This window comes from Cygnus olor, chromosome 14, assembly GCF_009769625.2.
Source record: "Cygnus olor isolate bCygOlo1 chromosome 14, bCygOlo1.pri.v2, whole genome shotgun sequence".
Classification (NCBI taxonomy): domain Eukaryota; kingdom Metazoa; phylum Chordata; class Aves; order Anseriformes; family Anatidae; genus Cygnus; species Cygnus olor.
The window spans coordinates 1339203-1365527 of record NC_049182.1 but is presented as its reverse complement, the minus strand read 5'-3'; the positions used below and the strand labels follow the sequence as shown (position 1 = coordinate 1365527).

Here is a 26325-nt window from a genome sequence, read left to right as displayed (position 1 = left end):
ACGCTGCCAGGCTGTTTCCAGGGGCTGTGGGGGGTTTTATGGTGCACAGCAGCCTCCTGCCACCCCTAGTCCCCGCGCCCCGGGTCCCACGCTGCAGCAGCCCCAGCGAGCGCAAGGAGGGCAGCGCCTCAGATGTCAAAAAGGTCCCTTCTGCGGGGAGTAACGTCCCCAAGGGCACAGGGACTGGTAAGGTCAGAGCAGGCACCTCCTCGCTTTTAAAAGCAGCTCTGTTGGACAGAAGGACCGGGCAGTCCGTCTGTCCCCCAGGGTGCTGCCACCCTCTAGCGTACCTTGCAGCGAAGCCCCGCGGTGCCGCCCAGCCCTTCCCAGCGTTTTACCTTTCATGGGCATTTCCATGTCATCCCCGAGGAACATATGGGAGCCATTAGACCCAGATTTACATTCTTTCCTAACAAATGGCAGCATGTCAGAGGGTTGTTTATTTAATGTAAAGTGTGATATTTTTAAAAAATAGCTTCAGCTCTTCTAGCGCAATAGTTTGTGTGACTTTTCATGCCCTTCCTGGTGCAGGATAAACATTTAACAGGAACAAGCAGCCGGGTTTTAAATCTCGGCAGAGGACTCCTGAGCCAAACAAAAGCCGGGAGCGCCCAAGATTTAGAGCTCTGCGGTTTGGTGCTGTGCGTGGCTGACGGCGTGCCGGCCGAGCTCGCAGGCTGCCGAGCTTTCTCTGGATTTGCAGATCTGGCCGGCCAACCTGCTGCACCACGCAGCCCAGCAGAGCCGTGCGTGGATGTGAGCAGGAGCAAGAGGGAGCACGGGCAGAGGGGGCTGTGGGATCCCCCGGCACTGCACCTGCCCTGCGCCGCCTCCTCCCGCGCTGCAGGACGCTGGAAGAAGCCTCAGCGTGGGATCATCGTCGTGCTGGATCGTCGTGCTGGTGAGCAGCTGCCGTGGTGGCCAAGGGGTGGCACCAGCGGCGGCCCCGTGCAGCACACCTGCCCTCTCTGCGCGTGCTGGGGAAGGGCTTCAAGCATAATTATGCTATTACCTCTTATAAGTCTTTTTTTGTTTTCGCCCTCACCTCTCACCCTAAGGACAAAACTCTCCGAGCTGAGTGTGGTTTCTCTGGGTAACGTCATCCTTGCTTGTTCATCTGTCTGAAGCAATTACTGTGGCTTCCTTAGGGATTATTTTTCAGACAAAGTGTTGACATTTTCCCCCAGTTGGGCGTCAAGTGCGTGTCTGAGGTGGTAATTTCTGAGTGTAGAAGTCTAATGAGAGGAATGCCCTGCGGTTAATGAGGTGTTGGAAGGCAGCACAGCTAAATCCAGTATTACATTTTCCAACTTTCCAGTTTAATTAGAAACCCGGATCTCCTGTTCACGCACTCACTCATTTCTTTGGTTGAGTGACAGCCCGGCATTTCACGGGGAAAATTATCACAATATTTAAGCAAGCTGTTGATGTTGCTTGCTGTCCACATCGCTCCATCTTGTTCCAGCTTTAATCTTTGTGTCTGCCATTGCAAACATCGTCTGCAGCATTTCCCAAGTGCTGGCAGTGCCCTGGCAGCAGTGCCTGGGGCAGGGCAGGTGGCCGGTCTCTTGTCCCCGCTCCTCCTGCAGCTCATCGGCCTAAAGCCGGGATTTTAGCAGATATTGGGTTGTTGCTGGGTACTGCTAAGTCCTGGTTTAAATGTCTGTCTTCCTGGCTCTTATCCCTCGCCATTAAGGAATAGTAAGTTCGTAGGAGCAGTGAGAGGAGAGACCGCAGGGCTCAGCCTGGTGGGGAGCAGTGGCACTGTCCCCAAACCGGTGTTGCTGCAGGAGCTGCAGTGCCACAGCCTCGCAGTGCCACCGTGATTCAGAAGGGTGCATTTCACCTCCCTGCCCAGGTAATTAAGAACCTGTGCATGGTTTGTGGTGGTGGCACAGCTGATAAATTGTTAGTTGTTAGCCTTTTGTAATGGGGTTGTGTGCACCTGCTATGAGTTAGGGTGCATGTGCTGGGATGTATAAAATAAGGCAGGGCTGCCAAAATGGCCTCAGGTATTTGCTAGTTCAGGGGTAGCCACCTTGCTTACCAGAATATTGATAAAACCCCAAGATATGCTACTGTCATGTTTAATTTTTTGGGGGGTGGAGGAAAGGTAGTTAAGCTGAGTAGATTTTACAGGTATTATTTTCTTCTTCCTTTTAATTAAAATGTTTTAATTGGTGTACAGAGTAAAAATGTGCCTTTTTGGTTGTTAGGGATTGTAAGTGAAAGCTGCAAAGTGGTACCTGTAGTTCTTCAAGCTTTAAGTGTGCAGCCCAAGACCCTGCAGCCGACCCTCCCCGTGGGCAGTGTATGGAGGCTTCGCTACCTGACCAGGAAGAGCAGGAATTGCCTGGTAAGCTGGTGCTCATGCAGTCCCCCTGAACAGACGTGGGGCACAGGAGGGATGTGGAGGGGACGTGTGGGGAGGGTGTTGGTGCTGGCCCTGCTCTGTCTGGCACCGCCACGCTCCCCCTTCCCATGGCAGCGCGCCGTGGGTGGGGACAAGGCTGTCAGCGCTCAGGGAAGGCTTCAGAGCCAGCGAGTGCAGAACTTCAGGAGTGCAGTAATTAGCAGAGCAATGCTGGAGTGCAATAATTAGTGGCTAATTACTGCTGCAGAAATACGTGACCCATAGCGCCTGCTGTCTCCACCTCCCACGTGGAGATGGTTTGCCTGGCCGTGCCAGGAGCGGGCGGTGCCTTCCCCACATCCCCGGGGCCTCGCTGCGGGCATTTCTCCTTCCTTGCACCCTGCCAGCTCGGCTGCCCGGCCTGTTCGGGGTGGTTTTGTGGTCGTCAGCCCCCTGTGTCGTTTGTCATTATTACTTGTGAAATGGGATGAGATAACTGATGAAAACATCCCGCTGGTTTCAGAGCGGGGGGCCCCTGGGTTTGGCATGCCCCTCGCCGGGTTTGGGGGCTCCCTGCGCGCCCACCCGTGTGGGCAGCACCCAGTGGGTCTTGCGAGGAGCAGCCTGCAGGACAGCATCAGCCCTGCGGAGCCAGGAATCGACCCCAAGCTGTGCAGGCAGGAAGGTTGTTTGTTTTCGCTCTTCAGAAAGTTTTGTTTGAAAACATTAGGTCCATTGTTCAGCTTTGCGAATATGCTGCGGATCTCACCTGGTGGTGTTCCCACTGCAAAGAGCTGGAGAGAGCAGCTGAGCTGCTGCGGTGCTCCTGCCAAGTACACACTTCTACTGTTTCCAAGGACTTCTACAAAAACAAAGGTAAAATAAATGTGATTACCTGTCTTTTCCCGTCCGAATGGGAGTGCTTTCCACCACTGGCCTGTAATTATTATTCAACGATGTAATATTTAACAACCTTGGTTACCCTGGGTACCTAAACGCCTCTTTTTCCCTCTTTTTCTTTTGCTGTTGACTAAGGAAAGTCAGGCCCTGACTGCAGGAAAGGAAGCACTGGAAAAAGCATTTAGGAGTCATGAGGCTCCATGGCTCTGTGTGCGTCCCCAGCCCAGCTCCTGCCCAGGATGAAGTTCACCTCGCCCCTCAGCCACCTGAACTGCAGCAAGTCCTGCTGCTCCTGGATATTTTTCCCCCATAGGTATTGCACAGTCGATTCTTTTCACATATGCTAGAAATAGCAAAATGATTATTGCTGTAGAGGCCATGAAGGCCATTGCCCCCCTCCACGCAGTGGGAGCATCCGCTCAGACTCTTGGCAGTGCACCGGGTACCTTGCTCTGTGCCGGGGCCCTCAGCGGGGGGAAGCTTCTGGCTGCTCAGTGGTAATGGGACTGCATAATGGTCCCCAGTGCAGACGGGGGAGTCCTTCCAGCCTTTCCCTGCTGTACCTTGAAACAGAAACAGAGCCTTGAACCTTGTGTATCGGCTGCATTTTGACCACCACAGGTGGACCCCGTGGTCTCTGGAGCAGAAGCAGCACCTGCAGCACAGGACAAGGCTGTGTCACCCTCGCATCCCAGTACAGGGGTCCCCGTGCACGTGTCCCTGCCTGGGTGCTGCCATCTGAGTGACTGCCTTTTGTCATCTCATCGCAAAACATCCCTGTGGTAAGGCACCGCACTCCATTCCAGCTCCCAGAGAGGTTTAGACATTTTTTTCTCAAGCTTCTTTTAATTGAAGACCAAAGGTAGCCTGTTCCAATATTTCATATCAAACTTTATTATTCTGCCGCTGTACCAGCGCATTTTATTTACAGCTTGAAAATTCCATCTATGACGGAGAGGACTGGCCTTAACTTGGGCCCCAGTGCGTTGCCCTGCCGCGGTGCCAGCGGCCTGCCTGGCATAGCGTTGTGACATGGCCGCTTTGCTGCGACACGTGGGGCTCCCTGCAGCTCCCTGCCCTTGTCCATACTCAGTTCAGTCCATTCAGTGCCCGGCCACGTCTGTGTGTGGGCCTCAGGTGCGGTGTGCTGGGGAACACGGGCTGCATCATGCCATGGCCAAACCCCAGACTCACCAAAGGGCCCCGGTGCCTTTTCCACAGAGCCCCGAAATCAGGTTTTGATCACTCCCGCTCTGCTCTGTCCTCTCCAGGATAACATCGGCATGTTGGTGCCTACAAGCACTTCCGGACAGGTTGTGTAAGAGACAGATTTACTTAATAAATAAATACAAATAACATATGGTTGATATTAGCATGAAATATAGCAGTATTTATGTTGGAAGGAAGGCTAAGATGTCGGACTCAGAGCTTTTGGCTGCTGTTAGTTTAGCTTAGCACGACGAGGCTATCTGCAAGTGTCTCACCAGGCGTTGACTCGATGGCATGAATAACGGTGCGGTTTGGAATGGCTTGGAGGGCGTACTAGCAGCGATGTGCTGAGATGGATAAATACATTAACACAGTGCCCGGGGAGGTGCTGGGTCAGGAGGGCAGCCGGGCTGGGAAGGTACACGTCCCCTGTGTCCGGCTGTCCTGGGGCATCCTCAGCCCCCCAGCATGACCCCAGGCAGCGTGGTGAGGCCAAGGTGCTGGGGTTCTCCACCACCTCTGCGAAGCGTCGTGCGGGGCTGGGTAGCTCTGGTTTGGTTTTGTTAAAGCCTTTACCTAAAGCTCGGAGCGCTAACGCTTGGTTGGCTCTGCCAGACCAGCCAAAGAGGGGCAGCGAGAGGGAGGGCGGCACAGGGGGCTCGGGTCGGGGTGGGGGCTCAGTCGGCCGACACAGGCAGCGGGAGGAAGAGGATCGCCTTCTGCCCGTAGTGAGTCCGTGGCCCCAGCTTGCTGTTCCCGTTCTTCTTCAGACCGACGAACCAGTTCTTATCGGCGTGCTTCTTGGAGACGTACGTGTTGTAATGGTTCTCCTCGATCCGCTCGAGGAACAGGCACTCTTCGCCCAGTAGCTGCTGGAAGAGAGCCGCGGGTGGCGGCAGTGAGCACCTGCCCCGTCTCTGTGCCCTGCCGAGCTGACGTGAAGCATGCAGGTATGTGGCCTTGATTTATCTCCCTGGCCTGCTCCTGGCTCACCCGACAGGGCCCTGTCCCTGACCCGGGCATTTCATTCGGCAATGTCTGAGCCGAGCACTGCTCTCCGTAAGCTGGTGCTGGCACGCGCTCCTGCTCTGGCAGTGATTGGTGCTGGCTGCGGGTTTAGGGGCTGAGCACGGGGAACAAAGCAGCTCTCTGGTGAGGCTAGGAAGCCTGCCGACAGAATTACGTGACACGCACTTAGCTATAAATGGGCTATTTTCAAAGACCCGGATTATTTTTGGTGACACCGTGTCCTATGGCTCCTGGGCACAGGAGCTCCTTCCCCACACCATCCTGCTCACGCCGGTGCTGTCACCACCTCTGGTGCGGCGCCAGAGAACTGGGGATGCAGAGGGAAAACCCAGGGAGGTTTCTGCTTCACCCTAGCCCTGTTGGCAGCCCCCAGTCCCATCACAGAGCCCTGGAGCTGGCACAGCTCGGGGTCTGCGGAGGTCCCGGTTCTGCAGCCAGCAGCTGCTGAGCTGGTAGGGAGCAGCTGCTGCTCCAAGCGCGACTCGTGGTATTGGTCAAGTGTTCGAGGCAGGGCTGCAAATGGTGCTATTGGGTTATTTGTTTATTCCTCCCGCCCCCCAAAATAAAGCTGGACGAAGAGTGGCCATCCAGCTGCCAAAATAACAAACAGAGGCTAATTGTTGCTTGCGGTTTGCATTACTCAGAGCTACGAGATTTCTGCAGACCTCAAAACCTCTCGGTGCCCGGTCCCACAGGAGCCTTGTGCTTACCGAGCCGTACAAGAGCCCGTTGGTGTCCATTGCCAGGTACTGCCCAGACTTGGTGCTCTTTATATAAACCTCACCCACGCTTTCCGCGCTTAGCTGGAGCTGAACTGAAAGTAAAAATAAAACAACAACAACAAAAATAAGAGGAAAATAGAAAGAGGGGAAAAATAAATGTGAGAGAGAATGTCTAAGCTGCTAGGAAAGTTAGCAGGGTATTTTGGTGCTGAAGCTTGGGTTATAAAGAGTTTATAAGAAACAGTACAGAGCGTAATGAAAACATCTCCCTGTGCCCTCCCCTTCAAAGAAACCCCATGGCCATGTTTTAGGAACCAAAGACCAATTTTTTCCTTATTTTACATCAAAGGAAGGGCAGCCTTTTGGTTAAGACGCTGGAATGGGACACAGGAGATTGGGGTTTTAATTCTGGCTCTAATTTACAAATTTCTCATGTGGTTTTGACAAGACACTTGAGGAGTGACACATGAAGAAGTATTTTGAGAGCTAAACCGGGGACAGACAGACTTCAGATGCCGGCGTTTCAAAACCGCGCCCCAAAGCATCCCGTCGGAGGCCGCCTTGCCAGGCGCAGTCGGGGAGCTGGGGAGCTCCTGCGTGCTGCAGAGGGGCAGCAAGCGCCGCCCTTCACCCTGGAGAACAACCCGGGTGTCCTGCAGATGTCCATGAGCCGTGCCTGTTATTGTTGCAGCTGATGTGAGCAGGAGGCACGTGTTCGATAGCGATTGGGATCTGGGCCTGCTGGTGCAGAGCGATGGGCTGCAGCGCAGCTGCCGGCACAGCCCACGGTGTCGGGCTCCCTGAGCAGCCCTGGGCTCGGGCTCCCAACACTGAGGCAAAAAAAAAACAACTCCTTGTTGTCCTCCTGCTGTGGGAGGCGAGCTGGGTCAGCAGCAGGCCGAGCGTCTGTGCCACCTCCCTCCCCAGCCCGCTTAACCTTCCCCTTTGTGCGGTTACTTATTTTACCCCCGTGGGTTCCTTTCTTCCTTCCTTAGCTAATTACAGTGATTACAGCTTGGCTCTAGCTCTTGATCAATGAATTTGTCAGGAGAAGGCAAGGGCAGAGGCGGTGTGTGGGTGCAGCCCTGGGGGTGGCTCTCCCGCACGCGGTTCCAGCAGCGCACACATCGCCACCGTGGGCACGCGCCGAGCGGCCGCGTCGGCACCTGTGGGGAGCTGCGGGTGTACACGGGGTGACGTGCAAAACCCCAGCTCTTCCAAGCTATCGCTCCCATCTCCAAGTCAGCTTTTTCTCCTGATCTTTTCCTGTAGAGATTTGGAACAGAAATGTTGGGGTTGGTTTGAGCGAAGTGTGAGCAGACGCCTTCGCTCCAGCTCCTTCCTTTTTTTTTTTTTTAAATTTTCTTTATTTAATCCTTTCCAGAACAGCGTGCAGTGTGGCAGAAGCCAGGTCCCAGGGGAATCTTTTTGCTGCGATGGGTCCGTTCCTCGCTTCTGGTGCTCCCAGCTCAGCCGGAGGGGTTTGGTGGGGGCACGGCAGGGCTGCAGCCCCCAGCCCGCCTGGTGCTCCTGCGGTGCTGCCTCCCACCCGCCTGGCCAGGGAAGGGGCAGTGGGACCAGAGCCATGGAGCGGCCCCCAAAACTGGCCAGGGGAGGGTGCATCAATTCTTGCAAGTCCCTTCACAGCTCTGTACAGAGAGTTTGCTCCTTGAAGTAGCTGCACAAAGCAGAGAAGGTAAGGCTGGTTTTGGAAATGAGTTGGGCTTCATCCTCAAGAGCCTAAAATGCTCTGGTAAGGTTTTTTCATTTCACGGTGAAGGCTCGGGATGCACAAGTGCTGCAGCAAAAGACCAGGGAAGGAATCAATACGTAGGGGTGGGTGCTGAGAGCCCAGGACGAGTGACTTTTTGTTTTCCCATTAGATATCCTCCTTGGTTTTGTGCCCAGCACTTGGCGAGACGATTTCAGATGCAACTAAGCATTTATCTGGAGCACCACGTGCATGGGCGTGGGCAGCTGCTTGCAGGATGGCGATGCCAGCTGCGATGCAGCCGCACACACCGGCCCCTTGCTGGAGGGTGGCTGTTCCTGAGCCTGGTCCCTCCCGGAGCATCTCCCCCTTCCCGGTGCCCCCTCCAGGCACTGCCTGGCTGTGGCTGGTCCCTCCCTGGCCCTGCCCGGCTCAGAGGGCACATCACCCACAGGGACCTGGCTTTCTGCGTGCTTGCAGCAGCTGTGCAAGCAGTGGCCAGCATCCTGTTCTGCTCCTGTTACACCCCGGGCACTTTGGCCAAGGAGCAGCGTTGGTGCCTGCAGCACGCAGGCAGGGACCCCAGAGCGCGTGGCGTTCAATGCCCAGAGGTGTACCTCCCGCTGGCACGCCGCCCTGCACGGAGTTTCCTCTGTAAATATTTGTACAGTCGGATATCCACGTTTATGGGATCATTTGCAGGAGGTTCCCTGCTGGCAGAGGTTCCCAAACACATGGCCAGGATGGCAGCCGGCGAGGTGCAAGCGTGCCGGGGCTGGCACCGGTGGCCGGAGGGGAGATGCTCGCTGCGGGGACAGCCCCGGGGAGGGGGTGCTGGGCTCGAGGCCACGGTGCTGGGCTCTCCCTGACACTGCCAAGGGTGATGCGAAGGGAAGGGGAATGACGTTTGTACTTGAAACTCTGCGCAAACTGCCTCTTCTTGAAACAGCAGTAACGTGAGGAAAGGTTGACTTTGGGGGAGAAAGCCACGTGGATGCTTGTGGTTTAAAGAAAAAAAAATGTTTTTCTTAGAATTTGTAAGGCTAATTGGGCTCCTCCCAGTGCTTCTTTCTAACCAAACAGGAGCCTGGCAGATCCCAGCTATATTCCAGTAAGCGCCGGGGGTACAGTGTACACAGGCTGCAGAAAGGTTGCTGCCAAGTACGGTGAGCAGGGAGGGGCAGGATCCGGCCCCAGTCCTAACCCCTGTGCCCCAGGAGCCGCTCTGCCTGCCCCGCTCCCTCGGGCACAATTTCCCAAATCCTCTCAAGCACTTTGAAAGTGCAATGGGGGCAGGGGGCTCTGCGTCAGGCCAGGCGTGCAGCTCTCCTCTGGTGGCTTGGCACAGCTCGGTCAAAGCCAGAGAGCTCAGCACCTCGGCCACGGGCTTGGCTCTGGTGGTGCGAGCTGTTGGCAGGGAGGGGGAAGGAGCCGTCAGTGCCGTTGGTGGCATGGGGAACTTCTGGAAAGGGCAGACGGGCACCTTTCCTTGCCATCCCTGCATTTTTAAAGCCGTGAGTCACAATATAACTCTCTTTTGGCGATTCTTGCTACTGTTGGACTTCTGTATCCCACAGGAATTTAATTCCCTACATTAGGGGAAAGGGAAGGTACCGAAGGCAAGAAGACGCCATGCGTTTTATCTGTGCTGTGCACATGCTGCACGCAGGAGGGCCGGGGCCCTGTGCGCAGGGAGCAGGGCGGGGGCGCTGCCAGCAGACACCGCATCCCTGCTGAGCCTTTGGGCCGAGGGGCAGCACCAGGGGACATCCAACCAGGTGTGATGGCTGTGGCCATACACAGCACGTGCAGCTCCTCCTCAGCCCCTTTTTCCAGCTACCAGCTTGCTCGTAAGCAGCCGAGCTCCAATTACTAACTCAGTCGTGCCCTGGGCGCTCTGCCCGCCCACGATCCCAGTAAGGACCAGTCAGCCTCGCTGGTTGCCCCACTCCCAGCTGCGTGCCGGGATGCTTCCCAGGGAAAAAGCTAGCCAAGACAGCGCCAGGCACAGGAGCAAGCAGGAGAGCCGAGCAGCCACGCCGCGCGTGCTTACTGTGCTGGTCGCTTCGGTCCCGCGTCCCGTCCACCTTGCCGTCAGGAAGGATCCGTAGGAAGTGGCCCCCGTTGCTGCAGTACAGGAGCTTGGGCTTCTTGTAGTTCCCCAGGGGCAGGTTGAACTTCTCGGTCAGGGCGGTGAACGTGGTTATCTCCCCCTCGGCCATGCCTCAGCCTCTGCCGGCGGCTGGTGCCCAGGCTGCAAGAGATGGGGAGGTGAGAGCGGGCACGGCGAGCTTCCTCGCGCGGTGCCACGCTTATAAAGGGGCGTGCAGGCAGGGAGGGGGCCGGGGCAGGTGATTCACGTGGTGGTGACACAGCCCGCACGGTGATGCTCCCCGGAGTGGGAGGGCTGGTGGTCGTCTGCTCATCGGCGGCAGGGACGGGGGCCTTTTAATTGTGTCGTAGCGAATGCTGTTTTCTTTCTGCTTTCTATTGACGTATGCACTAAAATTATACGCTCGAGAAAAAGTCTGAAAACACACAGCGTCTGATTGGAGCCCACAGGAGGCAGGAAGCCCAGGCTAATAACTCTCTCCACTATTATACCTCTCAGTCATGATTATGACTAGGACTGCACACACGCTGCTAGATAAGCAAACATTTCTTCTCGTCTTGGCATTCTGCATCTCACCTGGCTGAGGCACAGACGTGCTTAGGGTCAGGACAAAATTTCGATGTTATGGGCGATAAGCGAGGGCACAGGAGGCTTTCGTTGCCTGGGCAGTGAGCAGGAGATTTACCTGCACAAGTGTGGGTGATCAAATGCATGTGAAAAAAAGGAGCTTTGAGGATAGCTTATACCATGTTTGTGCGCCCTTGTATCCCAGCTGAAACAGAAAGCCAGATGCCTGGCCTAGAAACTGCATTTAAAGTCTGCCTTTAACATGCTGACCCTCATGTGCACCATTCCCTAGTGCTTACAGAGAAGTGGATTTATGAACGGGAAAAGACAGGGCACAGGATAAACCTAGATAGAGGAAATTACTTTAAATGCTATTTATTCCCAGAGCTATATATGGGAATTGTTATATGCTCACTATTTATATGTATTTATGTTGTTTACAGACAGTGAAAACACCTATTTAGCGCTGAGTTGTGTTACTGTTGAATTAGGATTGAACTGGTATCGCAGTGTGTGTGTTTCCCAGTGACCTGGGAGATACCTGGGAGTGCAACTCGTGGCAATACACGCGCGCACACAGCTATCTGCTTCTCAATGTGTGTGTATAATCTCTAAACATTTGGCTGTAAGCTCCTAACTATTTAACTTCGCAAATGCAGCTGCAAGGAGGGGAAACTATGCCTCCAAGTGGATCCCCAAAGTCTGCAGAAGATAAAAAATATGTGAAACTGCCCTTTTTTTTTTTTAAAGTTTTGATCACTAAAAACTAAAACCTTGGAAATAAAGACTTCGTTGCTGTTGTTGAAAACATGCCCAGCCATTTCGACCGACTTTGGTTAGCTCACAGGCTTCATCCCTTTCTTTCAGATGCGTCCCTTTGGGGTCGCTATTAGAACACCGAGATTTCCTAGGGGAGGAAAACAGCCGTGAAGGAAGAAGCGTTCTCTGTCATCCGAGGCCTAAATTCTTTCTGGCAGCAAGCAGTTCACGACGGGCCCCTCTCCAGCCGACCCGCGGTCCGTGCTGTGCTGCAGCTGGAGGGGTGAAGTCACGGGGCCAGCAGCTGAGCACGGGGTCAAAGCGCAGGGCCCGGCCACTTATTATTTTAAACTTTTCCCCACTGCCCTTTCTGCAGGATCACTCTGATCTTGTTTCAGGAGTCACGTTTTCTGGAACAGCGCCTAGCGAGCCGCGCTTTATCAGACAAGAGTTTCCCCAGCTCTTTGCTGATGTGCCCAGGGAGCTGTTTCGGTGCTTATCTGGTTCACAAAACCGGCTGCCGGCCAGCTCCACCCCGTATCGCGCATCTCCCCGAGGCGTGGTCTCGCTCTGCACCTATTTGCAAAGCCAAAAGCATTAACCTTTCTCTGCAGAAGTCAGAACAAGTTTTACAACCATCTCTGCTGGTTTCCTTGCTGCTTAAATGAACAAAAGCAGCGTCAGGCTCAGAGCTGGGACGTTCAGATTTTGCGGGTTTGGAAGCAAAAGCCCCTTGCTGTCCTGTCTGACACAGCCTGGTATTTTTGGAAATGCTCACTGAAGGTGGTAAGCTGATAGCTAGGTGGCAAGCTGAAGGTGCTAGCACTGATGCCCTGCAGTGAGCTCGGTGAAGAGGCCCAGGGCTGCTCAGGAGGAGCTTTATGCATCCTGGTGGCCTTCAAGGGCAGCTGATGGGCTCCTGCAGTACAGCTTTGAAATCCATTTTTTAACACAGTTGTCAGGCAGCTGAAATTAGGTACTTCTTAGAGTTTCTGCTCCCAAAACTTTTTTTTTTTTTTTGTATTGAGAAATCATAATTTTCTTGTAGTAGTTCAGATTTAGTACCGATAGTCTGCCATGCTTTCTGTGAATGAAAACTTTCAAGTCACTCAACGTGGTAGATAAGGCTTCAGTGCTTTGCTGAGCATTAATCAAGATCAGCGGCATGGTGTAATTTACTGGAAATAAAGCTTTTCTTAAACCTTCCTCTGAGGGCAAAAGGCTCTCAGAAATCTCCCGGGCTGGTGGTGGAGAGAAGTGAGGAGCAAACCTCCCGCAGCCAAGGGCTCAGAGCAGGAGCTCAGCAGCGCTGCGCCGCAGCCAACGTGGGTGAGGTACAGACTGGTGCTTCCCTTGTTTACTTGCGTGTCTGCACGGCTGAGTGCATCTATGGATAGCTTTAACAGAGCAGCTCTGCTGGAAATTGTTTCTTCATTTTCATGTATTTCCTTTAAGGTTTTTTGCTATTTTTAGAACACCTTCAGTGCTCGCCAGCCGCCTTTGACTCCACAAGAGAAGCTGAATGAACACAATTTTCCACTCCCATTCTCTCCTTGCTAAATACTGTTGCTGTTCTCATACCTTTATGACCGTGTAGTCAGTACTCTATGCACAGTACCACTCCTGGCCCTACTATTATACTTCTGGCAAGAAAATGTTAGTTTTTTTACGGGAATTTTGTGTAATCTGGCATCTGGATTTACCCCATCTAATAGTGGAGATGTCAAAACCTCCCAGGTCAGAAATGAGCTTTCTAGAGATAAAAAAGGACTTAAGAAGAGAGCTGAACCCAGATGTTAATTCTGACCATGTCCCACTGACCTGCGGCCACATGTGTGCTCCCTGTAGCAGTGGAGAGAGGAGCCGGGCGCGAGGCCCCAGGAGCTGAGAGATTCTGAGAAGTTCGGGGTCAGTTCCAGGCTTTATCACCGGCTGCTGTGGCTGCAGCTGCCAAACCAAAGGCTCTGATGTGAAATCCCAAACTCTGAAAGCATCCGAGCGAGTGCTGGGCGCTGGCCATGCTGCCAGCGCCAGGTGAGCCCTGCGTGAGCTGAGAAGCCAGCGGGTGCGCTGGGGCAGTGAGCAGGGGGCTCCTCGTCCCTTCCCGTTTTAAAATCAGTACAGGTTCACTGGCCAAAAGGCACAGTTTCCCCCTTTGCTCCCTTTACAAAGATGGTGCTGGTGAGAGGTTGGCAGCCTGCAGGATTGCGAGTGATCCCTGGATTCGCGGGGCGGCCAGGTAAGGTGAGCCCTTTCTGTCTTCATTGTAAAGCACCCGGCTGCTGCTCGTAGGAACCCAGAAACGTCTCACTAACCGTGGCCTAGAACAACTCAAATTCATTGAAACTGTTCTTGGCTTTGGATACAATCCTTTTATAGGACTGGGAAGAAATGTTCTGGATGGGCTCTGTTGAGCATCCCTTCAGAACAAGTTTGGAGGCGTTGGCGAAAAGTGCAGTTAATAACAATTGTCGTTTAGATGATCAGATGATGATCGTAGAGAAAGCTCCAAACAAAAGACAGCCAAACTCAGGATTTGTTAGGGTTTTCTCAGACTCCACTTAATGAGATCAGTGTCCTCAGAATTAGACCCTGGTGAGTTCAGTGGGAACACTGCAATTGGTTTCACTCTGGAACGTGTTATTTTCTCCATTAAAACAGAAATCATATTTATCCCAGGGTGCCACAAGACTGCGCTGCCTCCTGATGGGCTCATTTCCCAGTCCCGCTTTTGGCTTCAGGCAGCTCTCTTCCCAGGAAATTTAGATAGGATGTATGAGAATGGTTACAACAGGTAAAATATTTTAAATAATTTAGGCTCTGGCTTTCCTCCATGCATTGTCTGCCCTGGTGGATTCCTGAAGCACGAGGGCTGACAGATATGGCTTCAGGGAGCTGGCTGGGGTGATCCAAGAGCTGCCCAAGCCTGCCGAGAGAAAATTGCTTGGATAAACAGGGATTTTATTAATTGCAAGTCTTAGAGATCCGCTGTGTGGGACGGATTTCCTCACCCAGGAATAACAGGCCATGCTAGATGCAGGCAGGATCAGAGCTCAGCAAGAGGTTTCCTCGTGCACGGGTGGCTCCAGGACCTGCAGCGTGGTGGAGTCGGGGCTGTGATGGGCACAGCCAGCAGGCTGGGGCGGCCCAGGAGCACGGCTGGAGGTGCAAGGCACGGCCGTGGTTCCTCGGATCCTCAGAGGAGGACTTAATAAACGAGTAGGCAAAGCCTACGGTAAATATGTAACAGATCGTTTTGTGCATATCAGCAGGAAGCATTGGCTTGTTTCTAGTCAGTGTTTATGGTAAGAAGGTTTTATTTCTAGCAATAGAATTAGCAGCTTAATGGCGTTTTTATCAGTCAGGTTTTACCCTTTGTAAGTGGAATTTGTGGTCTAACATGTGACCAAAGCTGTAGGAATTAATTTCACTTCTGCCCACAGTCGCCATCTCCTGCTCTCCACCCTCAGCACAGCGCTGGGACGCCGTAAGGTCGGCCTCACCATGGCCATGTCAAACCCTCCCGACACTGCCTCAGCTCCCGTCCCCTCTTTGTGCCCCACGGGGAAGCCCTTGGAGAAGCGTGCACGTCCCAGGGACAGAGCTGTGTGCAGCCCCCTGGGAATGGCCTGCCGGCAGCCAAACGTTTCCCTTCAAAGTCGTGTGTGATTGCTGCACTTCTCCGGGCTGGGACGTCCAGCACAACATCTCAGCAGAACGGTGGCATCGGTGGGGAGACAGGAAAACGAAGTGATGATCTGCTTTCTAATTACCTTCCAGCCTCTCCTACCTCCCCACCCACACCCTTCTGCAATCTGGTGATTAACTTAATTACAGCCCCAGCTCCTGAAGTCGGTCCAGCCGGAGAGCAGGAGCTCTGCCAGGAGGGTCTCGTTCCCCGTGGCCTGGCTGGGCCCGGACCAAGCATGTGGACACGTCCATGAGCAGCGCTGGCTGCAGATGCAAATCCCATGGCCTCGTGTGCGGGATTTAATCATTAATCTCGGTGCTCGCCAGATGTGTGGGACCTGTCTCATGGAAAGAACACCCTGGACAGAGCACAAGAGCTCAGTTTCTCCAGCGAAGGAGGAGGTGGGAGATGTGTTGCAAGGGGGCACCTTTCACCTCTGGGCTTTGGAGCCGGAGGCGATGCAGCTGCCTGGGGGCTGGGGGGAGCCGGGGGTGGCTGCTGCTCCTTCCTGCTCCCGCGGCGTGCTCCCTCCCCAGCAAGGGATCTGCTCCTGTCCGTGCTTTAAGGTGCTGTTTACAGCATTTATCAGAAATTACAAAAGGTAATCGGTGTTGTGCACATACCAAGGGTTTCCCCTTCCCTCTAGCAGAGGGCACGTGCTGCCTTTTACAGGACCCCCCCGCAGGCTGGCACTGGCACCCACCCATCCTCCCGTTTCTTTGCTTTCCTGCAGCGCTGCCTCCAGCCCCTTGCTCTCACCGACTGAGACCCACCCACAGGTGGGACCGACTGCTAAAACGTGCCACAGGTCACCCAGCCCTCGTGGTCTTGATTTGGGTGCCCAAGGACGATGGCTCTGGGCTGCTGGGGCTGCTGATGCCCAGGGGATGGCAGTGGGTGCCCCTCTGCACCCTGTTGGGGACCCGCTCCCCCGGCCCCAGCGGGCAGGGAGGTTAAGCTGGGTGACGCTTGCCCAGCTCACAAACGTCACCGCCCCCCCTTGCCACCCGCCCCCGGTGTCCAGGCAGGACGCTGGGCAAAATGTCAGACCACAAAGCCGGGAGCTGTCTGGGCTCAGGTGTGGCTGCCCCGCGGCCGCTGGCTCCGGCCCCAGGCGCCCACGGACGGACGGACAGACGGACGGCAGCCAGCCACCGCCGCACCTGGCCCCGGGCAGGCTTCTCGCGGCGTCTGGTTGTGCTCTGGCTATGGGCACTTTTATCCAGCTTTTCCCTTGGAGCGAGTAGATGCGGAGATGAAAAGCATGGCTGCTTGCAGCTGGGAGCTCGGCTGCTTGCAGAACAGCTCTGCCCAGAAAAACCATCAGCCGACCCCAAATGACAGATTCTAGCCCCAAAATTTTACTCTATGCTGTGCTCTTGTGCCAAGGGGCTGATGTGGTTCTCCTGCTGGGCTAAGTCCCCGCTGACCCTGTGCTCCCAGCCCAAGCAAAGCTCCCTGCCGATGGCCCCGTTCCAGGCCGGTGCCTTCTCACTGCTCCTCTCCTTCGCCCTGCTATCAGCTGCGGGCCCGTGCCAACCTCTCATCACTCAGACGGGTCCAAAATGTCAGCGTGCTGTTGCTAATAACACATGAGGCTTGAATTAGGAGCGAAAAGCAGCAATTTGCATGTGTTGTCAGATGTAACACTTCCTTCAGCTGGCCCTCTGAAGAATGGCCGGACTTAATCAAGGGTTGGCTCAGGCTTCAAAACTGGGATTGGAGTTTGGGTTCAGACTTTATACCGTGTCCTTCCCCCTAGAAGAGGAGAATGCTGGAAGTGAGGGTTTCATCTCCAGGCCAAGTGAAACCTCACAGCCATACTCGTGGTTAACCATCAGTAGACATATCATCACTCAGAAATCAGGCTTCCTCCAGCAGAGTCTCAGTCTCTGTTGTTCCAAGGAAAATCACTCGGTTTCTGGGTTCACTATAAGCTTAGCAGTGATTTACTGCCCTGAAAATGCACAGGGAGTTAATTATGTTCATTCTAAAATATTTGTATAAGGGCTATATGGCTTGTCGTGTTACGTTCGGAGAAAAACTGCCTAGGAGAATTCTGTTATTAATTCTGCTGCTTAATATCTTCCTTTAAATGCAGTGTCTAGTAGCTACGGGTGCCTGAGTAAACAGCCTGGGCTGTGTTTTGCCATGCACACTGTTGCTCAATAACTTAACAGCACAACAAAAGCTTGAGATAATAATTACAGGGAAAATCCTCCGATAAATAATAATTTTCTTATCCGCGTGCCTTGAGGGCTGGAGAAAATGCCTTACAGTGTGAAACCGTGGTGCACAAGAACATGCAGGGAGAGTTTCAAATGAGAGATCTTTCTTTCTGTTGGAGCAAGGCAAGCCCCAAGCTGAATCTTCGTTAATTCGGACGAGAGGCTCAGCCACAAAACAAACAAAAAAGCCCCACAGGATAGTTAACGGGGGGGATAACGCCTCTGTATTCAGCTAGTGAGCCCGCTGTGTGCAGCAGGAGTGGTCCTGCTGCCAGGAGAGCAAGGCAGGTTGCCTCTCTGGCACATGGTCTGAGGCCAAATTTGGGGTTTCTCAGCTCAGCCCCAGGGACCCCGCGCTGCCTGCTGGGCGCCCCGCTGCCACTCGGAGAGGAGCGCGACCGGCATGCTGCTGGTGCCAGCCCGCGGTAGGAGACAGCCCCAACCCTGGTCCTCCCGTCCCCGACAGCAGCGTACCAAGGCACCTGCGCCTGCGAAGAGGTCGGCACCAAAGTGGTCCCCGTGAGACACCTGCCCTGACGGCGGAGTGACCGCGGTGTCAGGAGGCAGGAGCACGCGGCCGCTCTGCTCCGCTCCGAGGGAGACAGAGCCCGGCCCCGGCCTCACTGCATTCCCCTGGCAGCGCGGCAAGGCAGTGGTGTTCTGCAGGCTCCCCTGCCCTTCTCATCCCCGTTAACAGCTACCACCACCGAGGAAAGTGCAGTTTTAGATATCCGCACCTGGTGGAGGGGGCACCGCGGGGTCCTGCTGGCCCCCAGAGACCTGGCCAGGGCTGCAGGTGGTGACGGGAGGCAGAGACACACGGATCTAAGTGAAAAAGCCAGCAAACTAAACGAAAATGTACCCACTTGAGTAGTCTTACGCACAACATAAACGTGCGCTGTAAGGATGTGCAGCTGTTAGAAAATTCACGAATGACTTCTCTGGGGGAAAAAAGCCTGTGAAAGGCAAAGCAACTCTGGGCAGCTGCCACGCCACAGGCAGGTGAAAGAGCTTTGCGCAGGGAGCTCTGGGAGGTTTGGAGACGTGCGGAGGGGACCGCGTGGTCCCTTTCCTGCTTGGATGGCACAGGGGCTGCAGAAAGCCCCTGGAGCAGATGGCCGCTTGTGGACGACTGCCCTGGGCAGAGCAGAGCGGGGAGAAGTGCAGAAAAGCAGCCGGGCTGCCTGGCGCTGGGCGCCAACAGTCGGCAGCATTTCCAAGGCAGTTTGTGGCTCGCGGAGTGCCCCTGGTACAAGCAAACAGTGCGAGTGTGGAGTTCCCGTCCTGGAGCACAGGCTGGGATTTGTTACGGTAAAGATCTCCCCCTCCTGTCCGCCCTGGCAGCACCGGGATGAGAGCAGAGAGAAACTGGGCTCGGGGCGCCTGCCCTGGGGCTCTGTGCCCCAAACACCGCCCGAAAGGGCTCAGGGCCATCGGGGCCACCCGGAGCAAACCGCGGTGGCCGTGCCTGGAGGGTTGGCTCGCGGGCTGGGCGAGCTGCCCGAGCCCCGTGGGCTGGGGATGCTGCGGGGAGCCGAGCCTGCGAGGGCGCCTGCACACCTGGCATGGAAATAATAGAAATTTTGGCAGAAGGAAGGTCCCTGCAAGGGTGAGTGCTTGGCCCGAGGTGGGACCAGCGGTTTGCTAACGCCAGAGGCGTGGGAAGAAAAGCCCCAAGGTCAGGGCTGACGCCCAGATTTCTCCTCTTAGAACACGGATCTAAATTAAGAGCCAGAAGCGGGGACAAACGTTTTGAGCGCAAGAAGGCCGTGAGTCATCCATGGCCGTGTGTCTAGACTGTTGTGGGCAACCAGCGGGGCTAGGGAGGACGGCTCGGAGCAGGCAGCCCCACGCCAGGAGTCTGGGGGACAGACGGGGTCGGGACGTCACCCCGAGGAGCAGGCGCAGAGCCAAGGTGGGGGCTGTGGGGGCAGCAGGCTTTAAGCTGTGGTACAAAGGTGTGTTGAGATGCCGTGCTGGACTTAAAAGAGTAATATTTAGCGCTGGCTGTGAATTAGCTATTCTTCAAAGGAAATCATAGATGCTAACCGTGGTGCTCTGAGGGCTTGTATTAGCCTTCATCTGCCAGATTGAGCAGCCAGGAAAATGGAGTTATTTTGTTCCACTGTTTTCATTTGCACGTGAAATTTCAGAAAGAAAAGAGGAGCTGGTGGCAGACAGAGCCGTGCCAGCTGCAGGTCCCGGGCAGGGCTGCTCTGCTCCCTGCTGCCCGGGAACTGCTCCATGAGGCTGCAGCGTCTGCTCCTGTCTGCAACAGCAGCATTCAAATAAGATAATCTGGTGCTGGATGCAAGGCAAAAAATAGTAAGTGCTATTACTGAGAACTACTGAGTCAGGCATCTTTCTTATTTAACAAATGGAGAGAGGAAGGGAGGATTATTGCATCTATTCAGGCCACACAACATGCTGGGGCTGAGAGAGCATGACGAAGCAATAGCTCCTCTCTCTCTCGCTGAACTGGTTTTCAACAAATTCTTCTGCAAAGAGATTTCTATTGTGCGCTGTTTAAAAAACAAACCCGGCCAGGCCGCCAGCCCAAACGATAATCATTCACATACAGTTGCACAAAATGAATATAAGATTTCTAAAAACGCCCCAGCCGTGAATCACTGCGTGCTGTGTCACGCAGCGCTGCGCGCCGTGCCCAGCCAGCCGTGTCACCGGGGGGCTGTGGGACACGGTGCCAGCGCTGCCCTTCCCTGGGGACCCAGGCCCTGGGCTGTCCCGTAGCTTTCCACTGGCATCCTGCTCGTGGCTCCTAGGAAGGGTTCCCCTCCCTCTGCTCAGGCTACGAGCTGCGGGGGGCTGCGCCCCTCTCTAGTGGGTGAGCCCCCAGCTCAGCCGGGGCTGCCTGCTTGGGCTTGGCGAGGCTGGGGCTGGCCGGGCTCTGCCTGCTGAGATCTTACTGGGGCTGCTGCTGGCTTTGGCTTGACCTGTGGTTAATGACCGCATTTTGGGTTGACCTGTGGTTAATGACCACCTTTCTTCACCATTCCTTGCAACCTCTTATTTCTGAGCCCTAATTCAGAGAGGAATGCATTCATCTCATCCCAACTCCTGTGATTTTGGGGGTTACGAAATTAAGGATGATTAAAGGGGGGGTTAACACAAGAGGCAAACATACTTGGCATTGCTGCGGCTGGCGCCCCGGAGGCTCTGGGGAGGAAGGTGCTGCTCTGGCAGCGGGTGAGGCCGGACCAAGGCAGCCCCAGCCGTACTTACAGAGGTCGCCGTGCAGTTACCAGGCGGGTGTTTAACCACTGCAGGGCTCCGGCACCCCGCTCTGATGGGAATTGCCCCGGAGCTGCAGGGGTGCCGGGGGCCAGGGCAGCACGGCCGCGCGCACTGCACCCTGACACTGTGCCAGGCTCAGGGCAGCAGCCTCTCCTGATCATCTCATTTATTTCCCGCCAGGGAGAAGCCAAAAGCTAACAGCAGTTTCTGTAATATGTGTATGTTCCCCTGCGTTTATTTCTGTCTGCTCACCCCGCTGCAGCAGCAGTGCTCGTGCCCGGGTGCTGCCAGGCGGGTGGATCAGCCCCTGCCCAGCCGGAGCCGGGGCTCCAGCACCCGACTGTGGCAGCTCCGGGTGGCTGCCGGTGGCGTTTGGTGCTGCACAGGGAACGGGGTGGTCATGGGGGGCCGCGGGGAGGACGCAGCCCTGCAAAGCCAGAGCCTCCTCCAGGGGCGAGCCTGGGATGTGCAGGCAGCACGAGGTGGGAGCCGACTCAACCTCCAGCTAGCAATTATTGCACCATTAAAGTGAAAATTGGTGATTGCCTCCTCATTGAAAAGTTACAACTTTCTTTAATTAGTACCCTAAAGCGAGGCTTATTTCCTGTTGAAATGTGTGTGTTTGTGGTTCAGGATTGCAATGTCTCTTAAAAATCCTTTTTCATGCCTCCTCCCACGTACTGTTGCTCATGCGAATATGGGCATGCTGCAAAATGGATGGGGCCACTTGCGGTTTGGTTGGGTTCCTGCACTAATTAAGGGCCTCATCCAGCCCCTAGGAGCTGGTGAAAACTGCACGGAGCTGAAAGGAGATTGATCGCTGCAGGAAACTGGGAGTGGCGCTTCTAAAATGACCTCAGGAATTTTCCGTGTGACGGGTATGCACAGTCCCTGCGAGTTCAGAGTGGAAAATGCAGGCATGCCGAGCACCTGCAGGCACCTGCTGGGCTGCCGGCAGCAGCAGGAGCTGAGGACCGGGGCAGGGCTGGCGGTCACACACCTGCAGGCCTGCACCGAACCACGGCCAGCCCCGGGCAGCGTCTGCCCCTGCAGCCAGGAGGAGTGGGCACTGGTCCTGCCTTGGCCTGCCATCGCGTTGCTCCAGAGCAGCCACGCTCTCTGGGTCACAGCTCTTCTAGGCAGAAAATACCCGTCTTTGTTACAAAGGAAAGAAAAGGGCCTTTCTGACTGCTAAGCTCTGGTTTTCTCTTTATTTATTTATTTTCTGACTTGGCATCAGAAGAGAAAACAAATATTTAGGAGGGCCTGCTTTTGGTCTGCTCTATCAGCGCGTCATCAGAAGCACACTGAAATAAGAGGAGGCAGACTGAAACGAACCTGCTGTGGTTAATGTCATTACAGACCCTGTCACTTAGCCCTGACTCCTCACCATCACGATGCTTTGAGCTGCTCACTGCTGTCGAAGCCAAACCAAAGACGCCAAATACAAAGAAGAAACGCTGCAAGCTCCGATTGCCTTGCCTGGGAGGAGCAGGTGCTGAGCATGGAGCTGGGGACCTCCTCCGAGCCCCTGCTGTCCCTGCTGCTCCCCCCCACATCCGTGAGCATTTCAGCTTGCTCACGCCATTTGGCAGAGAGGAAAACACTGGCAAAACAAGCGCAGGGGGGCCCGAGGGCAGGTAACTGCTCCCAGCACAGCGGCGGAGGACGTGGGGCTGCAGCCGGGGGAGCAGCGGGCAGCCAGAGCCCCGCCGGCGGGGAGCAACGTGGAAGGAGCCGCATCCAGCTGCATGAGGAGCTGCCGCGGCTGGGAGGAAGATCAAGGTCTCAGGAGTGGGAGGAAGGCCAGAGTCATTTGGGGAGCTTGGGAGGGAAAGCCCATCCCCTGGGCTAGGGTGGAGCTGGGAAGGAAAGTTTATCCAAAGGGCTTGCGAAGCTGGCTCTGGCCGGAGACCTCGGTGGACCCGAACTCCGGTCAGCCCCAGTCCAAGTGCGCGTTCCTGCACGCCCCGAGCCAGTGGAGTGCTTGCGGCGGCGGCCGGAGGAAGTTTCGCTGACCCCGTCTTGTGGGGAGAACAATCAGGCATTGTCCTGCCCTACCGTCACCAATCTGAGCCCTGCCCTTAGGAACCCATTAAACTTTAGACCCCTGGTTGTGCCGACCTTCCCGTAAGGCTCGGGCGCTCTCCAAGGCGATCGCTGCTGGGGCCGCGAGGGGCCCGGGCTGCCCGCTACCAGCACATCACCCACAGCCGTGTGGGGCTGGGAGCCTGCAGGGCTGGGGGCGGTGCTGGGGCACCTGCCTGCACCCCCCAGGCACGGGGAGCAAAGCGGGGCGGCGAGGCGAGGCGAGGAGGTGCTCCCACACAGCAGCTGCAGCAGCATCCAGGCAAACCCTGGGGCTGGAGGGGGACTTGGGTGTCTGCTAGGGCAGGCCCAAGGACTTTTTTTTTAAAAAAAGGAAATTATTATTATTAACAATTATTATTAAGAAAGGACCATTTTATAGTGCTGTATCACCTGAGCAAATTGCCTATTTGGGAGAAAACTTAAAACGCTCCAAATACTGCGTTTTGCAAAACAAAATATTTTAAAGATTCTGATTCAGATTGCGATACAAGCTTCTGGTCAAAGTCTTCATTTCACTTGCAGTCATTTTGAAATTGCAGGGGGAAATTCCTCTCTCCCGGAGGCAGCAGCCTGGTGACACTTGCAAGGACTGGGGCTCTGGGCGCAGTCAGGTAGGGAATGGTGCCTGACATCCTACATCTGTCGCTTTTCCCCCCTCCCGGCCCGGCTCTGAGCTCCTAAACCCCCCCGGGGGCCCTGCCCTGGCCGCTGCCGCCCCGCGGGGTGCTGAGCAGCAGGCGGGGAGCCCCCGGCCCTGCGTGGCCCCCGGCCGCTGGGAGCAGCCCCAGGTCCCGGGGGGGCCGCATCCCGCCCCCTCCCCGCCGCATCCCGGGGGTACCGCGGCCTCCCCGCGCCCCCGCGCCCCCCGGGCCCCCGCAGCATCCCTGGGGGGGGGACGTACCCGTAACGGTGCCGCGGAGGAGCTGCCGCCGGCGGGCCCGGGCTTGGGCTGGTGTCAGAGCGCAGGGGAGAACCGAAAAATAAAATAGGCAAAAAAAAAAAAAAAAAAACAGAAGGGAAAAAAAAGCCAAACCGGAGCCTATTGGTGAGGCGCTGCGGTGGGAGGGGAGCGCCCCCCCGGCCGCGGCTCCGGCCCGAGCGCTCCCGGCTGCTGCTGCCGCCCCGCCCGCCGCACGGGGAGGCGCACCGGGCACCGGGCACCGGGCACCGGGCACCGGGTACCAGGCACCGGGCACTGGGTACCGGGCACTGTGCACTGTGCACCGCGCACCGCTCATCGGCACCGGGTACCGGGCATCGGGCACCGCGCACCGGCACCGGGTACCGCACACCGGGGGCACCGGGCACTGCGCCCCGGGCGCCGAGCTGTGCCGGTGGCGGGCACCTGCCGGGCTCCGGCCGCAGCAGGGCGGGCTCAGCTCAGCTCGGCTCGGCTCGGCTCGGCTCGGCTCGGCTCGGCTCGGTCGGAGCCTGCCGCTGCCGCGGGCACGGGTCGCTGCGGCACCGCGGGGGCAGAGGGGAGAAAGCTGGCGGAGGAGCAGCGGTTCTTGCGCTCTCTTTTCTCGTTCCCATCCCCACAGTCCTGCCTGTGCCCTCCCGGGACGCAATAAACCCCTTTGCCCCCATGAGTGCCAGGCTGACCTGCAGGGATGGGGGCTCTGCACCCCCACACCCTGTGCTGACAGTGCCGGGGTGCTCCGTGGTGGCAGAGGTCGGCCTTAAAAGCCAAGGCGCTCTCGGGAGCCTGATAAAGTATCCCCCTGAGCCTGATATCTGTATCCCCCGGGACACGGGGATCCGTGCCTGGTGCAGGTGTGGGCTCTGCAAAAGGGTGCTGGGCCCGCGGGCTGTCCCACGCGCACGACGCCGGGTTTGTGCTGGCTGCAGCAGTGACGGAAGCAAGCGCGATGAACGCGGAGCTTGGCCTGCCTCCACCGGCATTCTGCAGCGTTGTTTGACCAGGGTTATCTGAGGCTTGCTTAAAATGCGTTTTCCGTCCTGGTTCACACGGAGTCTGCATGTCTGGGCAGCCAAGCTGAGTCCAAAGCACACTGAGCCCAGACGTTTTGTTAAAAACATGTCCCAGTTCACTGCAGTTCACAGCAGCGAGTGGGGATCGTTCTTAGCGCATCTGACACAGCCCGGGTGGGCTCGGGGCCTCCCCGGATCTCCGTGCTCTCTGCCGTTTGTCTGTGTGTTGGAACAAGCCCGCACAACATTTCCTCCTGCCATTGTAGCCACGTGCTGACAGTGGAAGGGAACAACAAGCAAGACGAAGCCGAACATTTCTGACTCCCCAAAACGACTGCCCTTGAATTAGGCTGAGCTTTTCCCGGATAGCAGGCGTTCGGGTTATTCGTGAAGGAGTGCTAGGAAACGCAGCCCTGCCTTCTTACAGAGCTGCCTTCTTCTGTGCCCCCCCGCCTGCCTCCCCCTGTGCCAGGCGGCTGGGGGCTCTGGGCACTGCAAGTGGCACTGCTCACCTGCCCCCCCCCCCCAAATTTAACGTTGTGTCCTCCCTGCCCAGCCTGGACGCAGCCATCTTTGGTGAGAGCAATCGTCTGGCAGCCCCGCACAAGGCGCAGAGCGAGCAGTGGCTGGAAGCTCTGCAGCAGTCCCCGTGCCGAGGAGCGGCTTGGCCAAAGCCCAAAGGCTGACGGTGCCGCCGCGGCCCCGCGGGCCCTGCAGCGCTGCCCTCCCTGCCCGGGCCCCAGGGCGAAGCCCGGGTGGCAGCTGATGCCCGCGCTGTTTTCTAGGCTTTCTGGACGGCTTTTGCTACAGCTGGCTTCTGCTCTTGCCTCAGGTAAGGAACCCCCTCACCTCGCTGCCTTGAATATCTGCTGACCTTCTTGGCTATGAGTCCCGTAAATAATATACATTTCTTGGGGTTGTTTGGAAGCACGGTAAATAACCATAGAGTGGCTTTTTCCCTTGAGGAAACACGAGGTGCTGCTTTCTGTTCAGCACCCAGGCAGTGTGTGTTGCTGCTCATCCCCCAAATCAGGGTCAAGCAGCACTGACAACAGGCAAAACTTTCTGCAAGTCTGGTTTGAAATGAGCCCCTCAAGATGCCCCAGGTCCTGGGTTTGGGTTCATTTCTCTCCTCTGTGCTGCTGGAAGGGCTGAGCAAGTGCTGCTCAGTCCAGTGCAACCTGCAGGCAGCACTGAAATGTCCGCCCCCACCTCCCCTCCACATTTTCTGTCCCTGAGCTCAGAGAAAGGACAAAGAAACCCCAACTGCTCCCCAGCCACAAACACCCAGCTGAACTGCAAACTGATGGCGGATTAGGAACCACGAAAGCTCATCGCAGACCTTGTGGGAAGGGTTTGCAAAGCCCAGGGCAGGGCAGTGGCTCTCCAGGGGCCATGGCCCAGAGGGGACACTGGGGGGGAGCTGCATGGGGCGCCCAGCTGCCGGGTCAGGGTGCACGGTGCTGTGCTGCTGGGGGTCACCCTGCCCCTCGCCCCGCTGCCCCCAGGCCGGGCAGCTCCCGGCACAATGCCCGCATGCCCCGCGCCCACACCACTCACGGCAGCTCGTGGGAAGAGCTCCAAGGAGAAGCGGTGTCCCTCAGACCAACACCGGCATCGGGGCTGCGCTGGCTCCGGGCAAAATCCAGCTTGGGGCAGCGCGCGGCGGTGCGTGGGGCTGAGACGGCGCTGCCGTCACCGGAGCATGGGCCGCTGCGCTGTGCCCACATAGGACAAGGAAGTATGGATAATCCTTTGCCTTGCT

General features: G+C 56.3%; 2 protein-coding genes across 8 annotated transcripts; one reads left to right on the top strand and one right to left on the bottom strand.

The window, feature by feature from the left end:
- Nucleotides 1-280: 280 nt before the first annotated feature.
- On the top strand, nucleotides 281-4611 carry LOC121077718. 2 transcript variants are annotated; one of them, XM_040573151.1, is made up of 4 exons: nucleotides 281-901; nucleotides 2217-2356; nucleotides 3097-3229; nucleotides 3389-4611. In XM_040573151.1, the coding sequence occupies exons 1-4, from the start codon at nucleotides 514-516 to the stop codon at nucleotides 3436-3438; spliced, it is 711 nt and encodes a 236-aa protein (XP_040429085.1). In that variant the 5' UTR covers nucleotides 281-513; the 3' UTR covers nucleotides 3439-4611. The 2 variants fall into 2 exon arrangements, with proteins under 2 accessions (XP_040429085.1, XP_040429086.1); XM_040573152.1 differs by lacking the exon at nucleotides 3097-3229 and having other exon boundaries at nucleotides 284-901.
- FGF1 (fibroblast growth factor 1) lies at nucleotides 4127-26325 on the bottom strand. Of its 6 annotated transcripts, none has more exons than XM_040573154.1 (4): nucleotides 26121-26325; nucleotides 9978-10178; nucleotides 6202-6305; nucleotides 4127-5334 (listed from the first exon to the last, which is right to left on the bottom strand). In XM_040573154.1, the coding sequence occupies exons 2-4, from the start codon at nucleotides 10144-10146 to the stop codon at nucleotides 5140-5142; spliced, it is 468 nt and encodes a 155-aa protein (XP_040429088.1). In that variant the 5' UTR covers nucleotides 10147-10178; nucleotides 26121-26325; the 3' UTR covers nucleotides 4127-5139. The 6 variants fall into 6 exon arrangements, with proteins under 6 accessions (XP_040429088.1, XP_040429087.1, XP_040429092.1 ...); XM_040573153.1 differs by lacking the exon at nucleotides 26121-26325 and adding an exon at nucleotides 23530-23673; XM_040573158.1 differs by lacking the exon at nucleotides 26121-26325 and adding an exon at nucleotides 23530-23673 and having other exon boundaries at nucleotides 4127-5331.

What these genes read in the sequence shown, in the direction of transcription:
- LOC121077718 (XM_040573151.1), top strand. Translation starts at nt 514, where the DNA reads ATGCCCTTCCTGGTGCAGGATAAACATTTAACAGGAACAAGCAGCCGG. An exon ending in GGAAGAGCAGGAATTGCCTG is followed by an intron (nt 2,357 to 3,096) that starts GTAAGCTGGTGC and finishes TCCATTGTTCAG; the next exon opens with CTTTGCGAATATGCTGCGGA. An exon ending in GGACTTCTACAAAAACAAAG is followed by an intron (nt 3,230 to 3,388) that starts GTAAAATAAATG and finishes CTGTTGACTAAG; the next exon opens with GAAAGTCAGGCCCTGACTGC.
- FGF1 (XM_040573154.1), bottom strand. Translation starts at nt 10,146, where the DNA reads ATGGCCGAGGGGGAGATAACCACGTTCACCGCCCTGACCGAGAAGTTC. An exon ending in GGACCGAAGCGACCAGCACA is followed by an intron (nt 6,306 to 9,977) that starts GTAAGCACGCGC and finishes TTTTACTTTCAG; the next exon opens with TTCAGCTCCAGCTAAGCGCG. An exon ending in ACGGGCTCTTGTACGGCTCG is followed by an intron (nt 5,335 to 6,201) that starts GTAAGCACAAGG and finishes GCTCTCTTCCAG; the next exon opens with CAGCTACTGGGCGAAGAGTG.